General features: G+C 33.4%; 2 protein-coding genes across 2 annotated transcripts; one reads left to right on the top strand and one right to left on the bottom strand.

Annotated features, from left to right (window-relative positions):
- The first annotated feature begins 888 nt into the window (after positions 1–888).
- LOC121225610 (protein RADIALIS-like 1) lies at positions 889–1,680 on the top strand. Its single transcript, XM_041109992.1, has 2 exons — positions 889–1,285; positions 1,378–1,680. The coding sequence occupies exon 1, from the start codon at positions 1,038–1,040 to the stop codon at positions 1,278–1,280; it is 243 nt and encodes an 80-aa protein (XP_040965926.1). The 5' UTR covers positions 889–1,037; the 3' UTR covers positions 1,281–1,285; positions 1,378–1,680.
- Positions 1,681–5,237: 3,557 nt separating this feature from the next.
- Positions 5,238–9,171, bottom strand: LOC121225609 (putative uncharacterized protein DDB_G0270496). Its single transcript, XM_041109991.1, has 12 exons — positions 8,668–9,171; positions 8,365–8,437; positions 8,199–8,273; positions 7,983–8,093; positions 7,808–7,850; positions 7,302–7,398; positions 6,646–6,748; positions 6,462–6,557; positions 6,311–6,343; positions 5,806–5,905; positions 5,606–5,690; positions 5,238–5,497 (listed from the first exon to the last, which is right to left on the bottom strand). The coding sequence occupies exons 1-12, from the start codon at positions 8,985–8,987 to the stop codon at positions 5,389–5,391; spliced, it is 1,245 nt and encodes a 414-aa protein (XP_040965925.1). The 5' UTR covers positions 8,988–9,171; the 3' UTR covers positions 5,238–5,388.
- Between the last annotated feature and the right edge of the window lie 1,209 nt (positions 9,172–10,380).

The following is a 10,380-nucleotide window of genomic DNA, read 5'->3' as shown; positions in this document are numbered from 1 at the left end:
ATTTTTGCTGAAAATTTTTTGGGGCAACAACCTTTTAAATAAAAATAAAAGGCAAAACCATGCTGCCAGTCCCTGTGCTTTCAAAGAAATTCGACTTTAAATATTAAATCATTTTGCATTTCGATTTAATAATCTTAATCTAATCATTAACACAATTAGTATTTCTTGTTAAAATTAAATCTAATCATTAACACGGTAAATTTTGAAAAAAAATTTGATTGTATTATAATTTTTTGTAGGAGAAGGTAAAAAATTTTAATTTTTAACTTTAAAGCATATCTAAAGGCATATTTGAAGAAGGGTTAAAGTCCACAAGGGGGGAAGGGCCAATAAAAGATTCTTTCAAATAATTGTAATTTGGTAGAGCATGACTAACATGAAGTCACTTAAGGAATGATTCTGGATCTTTATCATTGGAGATATGGACCAGCCAAGAAGCTTAGTCTTAGACTTATTTTGTTCACCCAAAATGACCCATTATTCAAAATCAGTTTCCCATTTCAACAAGGGATGTCTTGTTTATTTCTTTATATGATATCAAGTTTTGGATATGTTTTTTTTGCACATCTTAGGGACCTATTTGAAAGAGTTTGCATCAATCAATTTACCATGCATTGTTTACCAAATTTGGTCCTATCTCTGTTACGATATTTGCACATTAATGCCTCATAATAAAGGAACTTTTACCTCGCATCATATAATATGCAGAATATTATGCCAAGAAAAGGACTTAAAATGCTACATTTACTTACAATCTTCTTCTTCTTTGTACTCCAATTTTTGTGGTTCCTAAGGAGACAAATCATTAAAATTCTTGCAAGATTTCTACGCCAACTGGTCATATACCCCACCACTCCACTCCTTATATAGAGAGCAACCATTGCCAACTCTCTGCTCATAACAATCCCTTTGGTTGCAGTCTCTTAGTACCTTGTGCAACCTATTACATATCACTTTCTTTTAGCTATTCTAAGTAGTGATTCTTTGACCCTTTTTTCTGCTTTGAAACTGATATATACATAATTTTAGAACAAAGAATGGCATCGAGCTCAATGTCGTCCCGTGGTTCAGGTTCATGGACAGCCAAACAAAACAAAGACTTTGAAAGGGCTTTGGCTGTGTATGATAAGGACACCCCTGACCGTTGGTACAATGTTGCCAAAGCTGTTGGTGGGAAAACTGCTGAGGAAGTTAAGAGGCACTATGAGCTGCTTGTGGCTGATGTCAAGTATATTGAATCAGGCCAAGTTCCCTTCCCTTACAGGTCCAATGGAAATTAGCCAAGGTAACTATATTACTTGCCAACTTTAAACCTTTTTTTTTTTATAACCATGCATGATGCCCTGAGACCTTGGTGGTTTGATATGTGATATGCAGGGATGGAAAATCTGAAACTGAATTGAAGCATGAAGTTGAATCTTCTCCACCTACAATAAAGATGATCATCTACTATACTAGCTATTATAAATGATAGAAGATTAATCAGCCATTAATTCTAAGTTTTGTTGTGCTCTTTTATTTATGTTTTGCCTATAAAATTGTACGAGGAAAAGGCACATAATTGTGATCCTTACTTCCCCCACCCCACCCTGTGTTTTTTTGTTTGTGAAAGGATCTCTTGTTGGAATACGTAATATCATTATATGCATATATATATATATTACGTACTTCGTTTTTGCCTTTTAGTGCTTTCATTTTCACTACAAACAACTTAAATATTTAACAATTTTAAAGCCATTTTCTTACTTAAAAAAAGCACATGAAAATCCAACTCAAAAGCTAAATTAGTTCATGCAAAAGCGATTAGCTTTTATTAATCTACGATCCGAAAGTCATGCAAATCATTAGATGCCCTAAAAGTAAATATATTCTTTATAATTTATTAACATATAAATTAAGATCCAGATATTAGTAGATTTAGGATAAGATTAAGCATCGAGACCTTAACTGATAAACTCTCAATTATGTCCTCATATGGCTAATGACAGAGGTAGGTCAAATTTCAACAATGTGCTTCAACCATGCATGCAACCAGGCCGACAGCATCTGCTTCTCTTAGATGACGTTTAACATATAATTAATGACCCTGTCAGTCCAAATTAACCTAAGCTTAAGCTATAAAAATTTGCATATACATAGGATATATATATATCTATATAACCTAAAAGATACAATACCAAAAAAACTAAAAATATTAAAATTAAATGGTGGATGGGTTTTACTGTTTATGATTTTGTCTATGGTTAACTTTTAAATGAATATGTCTGCTTTTATTTATTTTTTATTTCTTTACACATTACTTAAAAATACATAATCTACTGGTGGAATTTTTTTAATCTATTATCGATAGACGATATAAACTCCATAAAAAATATGCATATTTGGGTGTTAGGTTGGTGTGGTGAACAACTCTCTCTCAATATGCGGGATGAAGCCCATTGGTTCACTCTCATTGCAGAGCCAACTCATTATAAATTTACTATTACTTCCACCATTTCAAACAGTATTTACAAAAGGAGAAGCTCCATTCTCCATTCTATAAGGAATATTCATGGTACACGATATACATATACGTGTAAAACTACTATACTTCTCTACTATTCTATGTGCTAGTGTCATTAGTGATATTTTATTATCAAATATGTTTGGGTCTTTACTTTTTTGATCTTTCAAGATTTTTTAGCGGTTAAGATTAGGATTAGATTCCATTTTTCAATACATTTGATGTTTTACTTTTAAAGTTTTTTTCAAATAGAAGATTTAATCTTCAATTTGTCATTTTATTGAACTAACTTTTTAAGTGGCTATTTTAATAGAATTAGATGTTGATTGTTTTGTTGCATATGGAAATTCTGTCACATGATAATTGCAAATATTATGACTCCCTTGACTTCGCCCACTTAACTATCCCAGCTCGTCTTCTGCCATAAAAACTGTTTCACTAAAACCTAGGGAGCATGCAAACCACCCACTCCTGACAACCATGTCATTTTGATAAAATGGTTTTCACTTATCATTCATATACCCTGCAACCTAGGTGATGCCACGTGCTTACCTAATAAGGGACTATGGAAGGGATTAACAAGTATCAAGGGAGTTGACAAGTGGCCCTAAAGATCAAGTTCGTATAAATATCTCTTTCTCCATCAAGAAAGGGGCATATTCAACAAATCTCTACACTGAACTTCATTCATACCATCTTCCTTCTTAAGCTCATCACCCTTCCTCACCTGCCAAATCGTATGGCTCTCCACCCCAAGCAAGGTGGACAGCCCATAATCTCCACCACATCGTCCTCCCCCACAATATTTGGTATCAACATATTTTAACAAGCTTTTTTATGCATATATAGGAGTTGGTTTTTTAAGATTAAGTGGATGAGAGTGAGAGTACATAATATATTCAATTAGAAACTCAGAGTAAAAATTGTAAGTAAATTGAATTGAACCCATCAATTTACATCTAAACTTTCAAGGGAAATATCTTAAAGATCGAAAGTGATCTAAGTTATAGTATAGGTGTAAAGTTACAACTTGCTAAGTAAATTGAATTTAAATTATAGCTTGTATTTAATGATTATATAGTGGATTACTCTTTAGATAAGGCCTAATAGATATAGGAAATTTCTAAACTACAAAGACAAACCGATTGTGTCTATCTACATCTAGTAATGTCTTCATCCAGTTGCAACTAAACAAATATCAAACAATAAAAAATTAACAAACTTTCATTATGACTTTACATACTATTAATATTTTAATAATTTAAAATTTATCAAATTCCATATCACATCAATCAAGCATTTTATAATATATATTTAATGGTGAAATTTTTTTAATTAGACTTTTGCTTTACTCAAAACTTTATATGTAAGACTACATTTTATAATATATATTCATGTCAGAATTGCCTTTTAACTTCACATTATTTTCCTGTCAGTACCCAGTGTTGATAATCAGGATTTTAGTTTTGTATTCCCAGTCTCTAATTTCATAGGCTGGGGGGAATGAGAAATAGCTGAAATGATCATAGGTTTTATTTGAAATAGAAGAGTATTGATTATTCATCAGTAATAAAAAAAAAAACTGAGTGTTTTGATCTCATTTCATATACCATAAGGGATTTTTGTCTAAAGTTTACGATTTCAATAGCTGGTTGGTTATGGTATTAACTACTATCTGCTATAGAAAACAAAGAACATAAAAGCATGGAAGATGAGTGGTTGAAGCTGCAAACATCATGTTAAAGTTCCATTTCTTCATGTTATCATGAAGAAAATGGGTGAAGAAGAAAAGTTAGTTATCACTATGGGTGGTTCAACTTTAACTTGGGGTAAATGAAGTGCATTTTGAGTGCTTGAATGACTCACTTAAAGACTCTTCTGTTTGATGAGGAGTCTAAAGCAAACGGTGAACAACTCAGTCCTGCATCATGCATCAATGTTGACAGGTATCTTGCACTTTTTAACATCACATCTCATGTCTTCAGGTTGTGTTTTGTTAGGGTTAAAGTCAATTTTCTTTTCTTGTAGGTTTAATGGTCTGATGGAACAACATATGAGGGTGATTGGGGAGCAGGGAAAATGACAGATAATTTGGGCATTGAGAGCAAAATACAATTGTGATATCTCTTCTGTTGGACCCATTTACAAAGGGATGAATATACAGCATGGATTCAGAAGATAGAAATATTCCAGTTCAGATGTTTATGAAGGTAATGATATATGTTATGTGGAAGATCAGAGTTTCTCTGCTTGGGAGCTTCGATAGATTGCAAGACTCCTATACATGAAAAATGTGTTCTTGGTAATTTGTATGTATAAGTTCAAAGTGTATTTATTATTATAATCTTTAAATTTTTATATATCTTGAAATGGATTTCGCATTATTTTTATCAATGTTATTTGTGTCAACACCTTGGACTTTAGTGCATGCATACCGTATTAAAGTCTATTCCTAGAATCAACCAACAGTGTTATAAACCCAATATTGATTCATTAGAACCCCTTATATTTTGTGTGTATAAATGGCCCACAGTTACAGCCCATATCAAATTTTGGGCTGATTATGATCAAGTTAACTACTGTTAAATTGGTTTAATATATAAAAACTAGCCAACTTAACTGATCAAACTTGAAAATTTTAATTCCTTTCATTTATCATATTTTGGTCTTTATATATGAATAAAATTTTCAAGTTTTATAAACTAAAAGATGAAATTCATATTAGTCTTGTGCGTACCGACCAATTATCAAACTTCTATTTCATTATGGCAACACATCTGTTTTTCTGTCACATGAGACCTATATAAAACAATTTAATATAGCATAAATTAAAATTACAAAATTCCAAAGGCTTGGTAAAATGTAAATCAGATTTCAGCATTGGGTTATTGGGTTTTCAATCCAAACAAATTCTCGAATAATTTTGGAGCCATGGGAGGAAGATTCATGGGCTCCGGTGCCATGAAGTTGACTATCTTCTCGTGAACATCGTACCTACAAAAATGTTAATAAACACAAAATCTCCAACGTTAAGAAATGCACCAGATTAACGTGACTCCATAAAAATACAAGGTGCCAATCCAATCACATTTGGAAACCTACCTGATCTTTCGACTCTTTGAGGCGCGACGATCAACTATTTTTCTCTTCTTGGTTTGCAGTCTTTTCAAGGCATAGAAGGCCGTCTCTGTGGTTAAACAGTAGTAATTTTGTCTCAAGAGAAAGGAAAGATTTTGGACACGCAACATGCCTACAATTTAATAATGCAAAAGAAGTTTTACAAGATGGTAGAGAAGATTTACCAGATGATGTTGGGTCAACAGTCTCAAAAAATTCCTTCAGCAACTGCTGGTAAAATTCAGAATCATCCAGAAGTTCAGGATCACCTTCAGGATGTGCTTCCTAAGAACATAAAGGATTCAAAGATCAAAAATTTTGACAGGATAAAAGGAGCATAACATGTATTAATAACAAAAGCAATATTCTTATGAATCCAAACCACCATCATTTACTTTTGGCTAAGTAGTGGCTACCACTTCACCACAACTTAACCATCAGTAACTTCTTTTTCCTCCATGAGTTTTACACCACCAAGACATCTCTATGCAGATGAAGGTTCCTAAAGAACAAGCTTTTCTTTGTATTCTATAGGTATATATCCTACAAAGCAAAAACCTATATGGCCTACCATAACCTCCCCAACCCCCTCCACTGAACACTTATGTGTCAGGTGGTTGGAACCTAGCAGTTGAATACAAACAGCACTTATTTTATTAAAGCCCAAGTAAATAAAGAGGACAACATTACCTCTCCATTAGCATTATTAGCAACCTCAGTAACCTGTCCATTAAAGGTGGTGTAATCAATAGAAGCAGAAAATCAAAAAATCATAGTACAGAAAGCACACAAGAGGTATGCCCCCAGTACCCTCAAACTAGTTAAGTATTTAGTAACTTACAGCCCCAAATATGCCAATTGTTGATCTTCTTTGTTGCATTTGCTTTATCATTCTAGTTGGATCCCTCATATAGGCAGCCACTTGTTCACTGATATTCTGGCAGAGGAAAAGAAAAGCCAAGTGAGTTTCATTTTACATCCTATACAGCATGGATTCTATATCACTGACAGCTATAGCATCAAACCTGATTAAAAGCTTGCAATTTGCTTTTGATTGCAGCAGCACCAGTAGTGACTTCCGTCTTTCTCTGCCATTTGTCAACTGCTTTATCTCTGAAGGCAGATATTCTACAGGATTCAAGCATTAAAATTTCAGGTTAACTTAAAATGCTCATATCAAGGAATATTATTTGCACAACTAGAGTAGCAAGGGTGAAAAAAGATACAACCTACTCAGAAGAAAAAAGAAAGCACAAAGCACATGACCAAATGTTCGTTAAAGCACTGATCCCAGCCTCCAGGCATTAATAAACCATTCTCGACACAGCATTTCTAACTAGCAATTTTGAGGAGAGTCTATAACAACAAGCTGTAACTAGTGATCGCTTATACTCTTTTAAGCATGCATTTCCAGAAATGTTTATCTAGAGTTGTCCAATCAGGAATCAGACTTCAAATTGTAATCAATCTAGAGCATATTGGAAAAAGAACTCATAAAACACTCCAAGAAGAATCAATTTGTTTGATGAATGAACACATAAGAAAAGTCACAAAAGTGACCACCTCATTCTTTTACAAGAATCAACTCAGCCAATTAATATTATCATAGTAAAATCTCTATTTTAACACAGAATATCAGTTCACATTGAGCAACACAGAAACCGTGATCCTAATGTACTACCTCCTATTCATCTGAGAAATCCGTAGCCACTCTTTGTCATCTTCCATGTCCAAGTTAGAATCTCCAGAAAGCTTCTTGGATGATTGACCAGCATTACCTTGAGAGTAGGATGAAGGGTAAGATAATAAGAGTATTACCAAGATCCATAATGTGCATGCTCAGCAATTTGATGTTTGAATTTTTATGCATACATAGCACATTAAACCATACATTCAGTGAAAAAGAACATAAATAAACAACCGAAAATATATAAACTTATAGACATTTAAGTACTCACTTGCACTGAAAGGGGGAAAAAGGAGATAAAAGATATATGTGATTAAAATCAATAAAATATCAGCATTTGTTAGTAACTAAAACTGAGCACAGCATGACACAGGCTATGCAGCAATATATATGTAATCTAACGAGGAAAAATAAGCTCATGGCATTTAAATAATATCAATAAAGTTTCTGTCAAGTAACAGAAAGTATGTTGAAAAATGATAATGGCATTGGTGTCATACCCTCTAAAGATTGAGCAATTGATGGGTTGTTCTCCAACAAAGCCTGACAACAGGATGGTAATAATAAGAAAATTCAAGAAGAATAGAAATTTCATGGTAAGGTTGTTAAAAGCATTAATTGTCAAATGTTTAAGAAGATATTACTAGACAGAACGTTTCTTGAGAAAAGACATACCTCCCCCAGTTCCAGTAAAGAATCCAAAGTCTTCTTTGATGCAGTAATAAGGTCTAAATATGCAGCACTCACTTCTTCATCTGAAGTACAAAATGAAGACCTAACTGGGTCCTGGTAGAAAAGCCCTCATATAAATCTTACATGAATAAATAAAGAAAATCATTCCAATCCAGGAAAGAACACAAAAGACACAATAAACAGAAAGAAAAAGGGTACCCGTGGTAGTCTATTCGAACTGGAGAATGCTTTCTGAAGCAAGAACCTGAACTCAAGAGTTTTATCCCAAAGAGCCTTCGCAAAAGGAGAATGTTAGATCATAGCGCCCACACGCGCGCACACCCCCACGAACATATAGCCATAAATATAAATGGAAAATATATACCTTTTGGTTCTTCACTGCTTGACCCTTTTTAACATCTTCATCCTTATGATGCTTGAGATTCCTCAATATATCCCTAATTTGAAAAACAGAAGTAAAAATAAAACAGCAACCTTAAAGAAAAAACATAATTCAAAATTCCCCAAACACAAATCTGGATATGTGTATTGTAACTAAACAATCCAATGTAAAAAGAAGAAGAAATAAAATTAGAATGCAAACAAAGTAATAAATACCCAATAGCAGGCTGCAAAGATAAAGTAAAAAAGAAGAAAAAGAAAAGAACTTGAAGAGGGAGATGCTTACTGTTCCTGATTGTGAAGATCCTTGTACTCTTTTTCAAGCTCTTCCATCTCACCATCATTATCCGCCTCCTCCTCCTCCTCATCTTCTTCTTCACCATCTTCATCTTCTCCATCATCGTCATCATCATTATCCTCTAATTCATCATCATCATCATCATCATCATCATCACCAATATCTTCTTCGTCATCATCTTCTTCTCCTTCAGCTTCTTCTTCTACTTCGCCATTAACCAATAATTCCTCATCTTCTGAATCGTCGAAGTCCTCCATCTCCAAATCTTTACCTCTAGCTTTTCTTGAACGTTTCGAATATAACCCCATTTCCCCCAATTCCGGAAACACTTACAGCAAGGTAGAAAATCGGAAAAGGGGGAAAACCCTAAAATCAACACACAAAATTGGAGAGAGGGTTTAGGGTTTAACCCGATGTTTTTATTCAAAGAGGCTGAGCGGCAAGTTGGTTTGGTTTCCCAAGCAGAATGAGGTATTGTTTTTAGGGTAAACTACAAATTTAGTCACTTATATATTATTTAAATTATATTTTAGTCAATAAACTTTAAAAAATTACAATTTAATCATTGATGTTATCGATTTTTTACATTTTAATCATGAAACCACTAATTAGTATTATATTATTATTACATATGAAAATTTTAGATACAATTGTATAATTAATTTCTATAATTTGAGACAAAAATGGGACACAACACTAATTTTGTTAAAAAGGTAGAATTCCTTACATTCTTCATCAAAATTTTTGTAAGGTATTTAAGCATTTATAATATTAATTAGTTTACGTTATCATAATTCGAAAATTGTTTGGTGGGTTAAACCTTGAATACATTCTCTCCTTTGGTAGACAACTCCATGTTATCTCGATGAAATGTGCAAAGGGCTTATGCCCAAAATTTGATGTGGGCTCAACTTCATATTGGCCTTGCAACTATTATCCACCATATTGGCTCTATAAAGCTGGCCCTCCAACTCTCCTTTGGATTTTCATATATATCCATTGTTTTATTGTCCATGTTTGAGTTCATGTCTATCTCTTTAAATAATGTTATTTTTAATATTTGAACTTACGTTAGTACAATGTGCTTCTTTATTATACTCAACATTTTTTGGTAACTCTCCTTTAATCCATTTGTAGTAGTGATGTGTGGGGTCAAAGGGTGATTGGCCTCAGGGGTCCATTAAGGTAGGGTTCGGTGTAGTAGTTATAGGTATCATAGTAATAGTTGTTGAAGTTTTGGTTTGGTTGAGTTTGGTTGGTGTTTTGGGTTTGATATTGAGTTTGTCTGGTGGGGATATTAGTTTCTAGGTTTTCCATCTAGAAAATTTTAAATATGAAAGTGTTCACGTTCACCGCACCAATTGTTGATACTAGGATCATATAAGAAGGTGGAGTTGTTGATGGTTTAGGGTGATTCACCTTGCTTATGGAAAGGTGGAGATAGAGAAGAATGCCCCTTATGCACCTTTAGATATTATCCCAATTCTCAAGGTGACACGTGTCATTCCTCTTTTGATGGTCTCAAAGTTAATTAGAACATGGCAGTTGACGTCAAACAAACTCCATAAACCCGAACACAATCATAATCTTGAAATATTTTATTTAGTTGTTTATAAATTGAGTTGAATCATGATTCAATTTTTTTTAAAAAATCTCTCTGATCCGTAGCAATCTACCATGAATGTATAATTCCAGTCGCAA

The sequence above is a fragment of the Gossypium hirsutum genome, chromosome D13, assembly GCF_007990345.1.
Source record: "Gossypium hirsutum isolate 1008001.06 chromosome D13, Gossypium_hirsutum_v2.1, whole genome shotgun sequence".
Taxonomy (NCBI): domain Eukaryota; kingdom Viridiplantae; phylum Streptophyta; class Magnoliopsida; order Malvales; family Malvaceae; genus Gossypium; species Gossypium hirsutum.
Note: the sequence above shows the minus strand (reverse complement) of the source record. Positions and strands in the feature narration are given on the sequence as shown.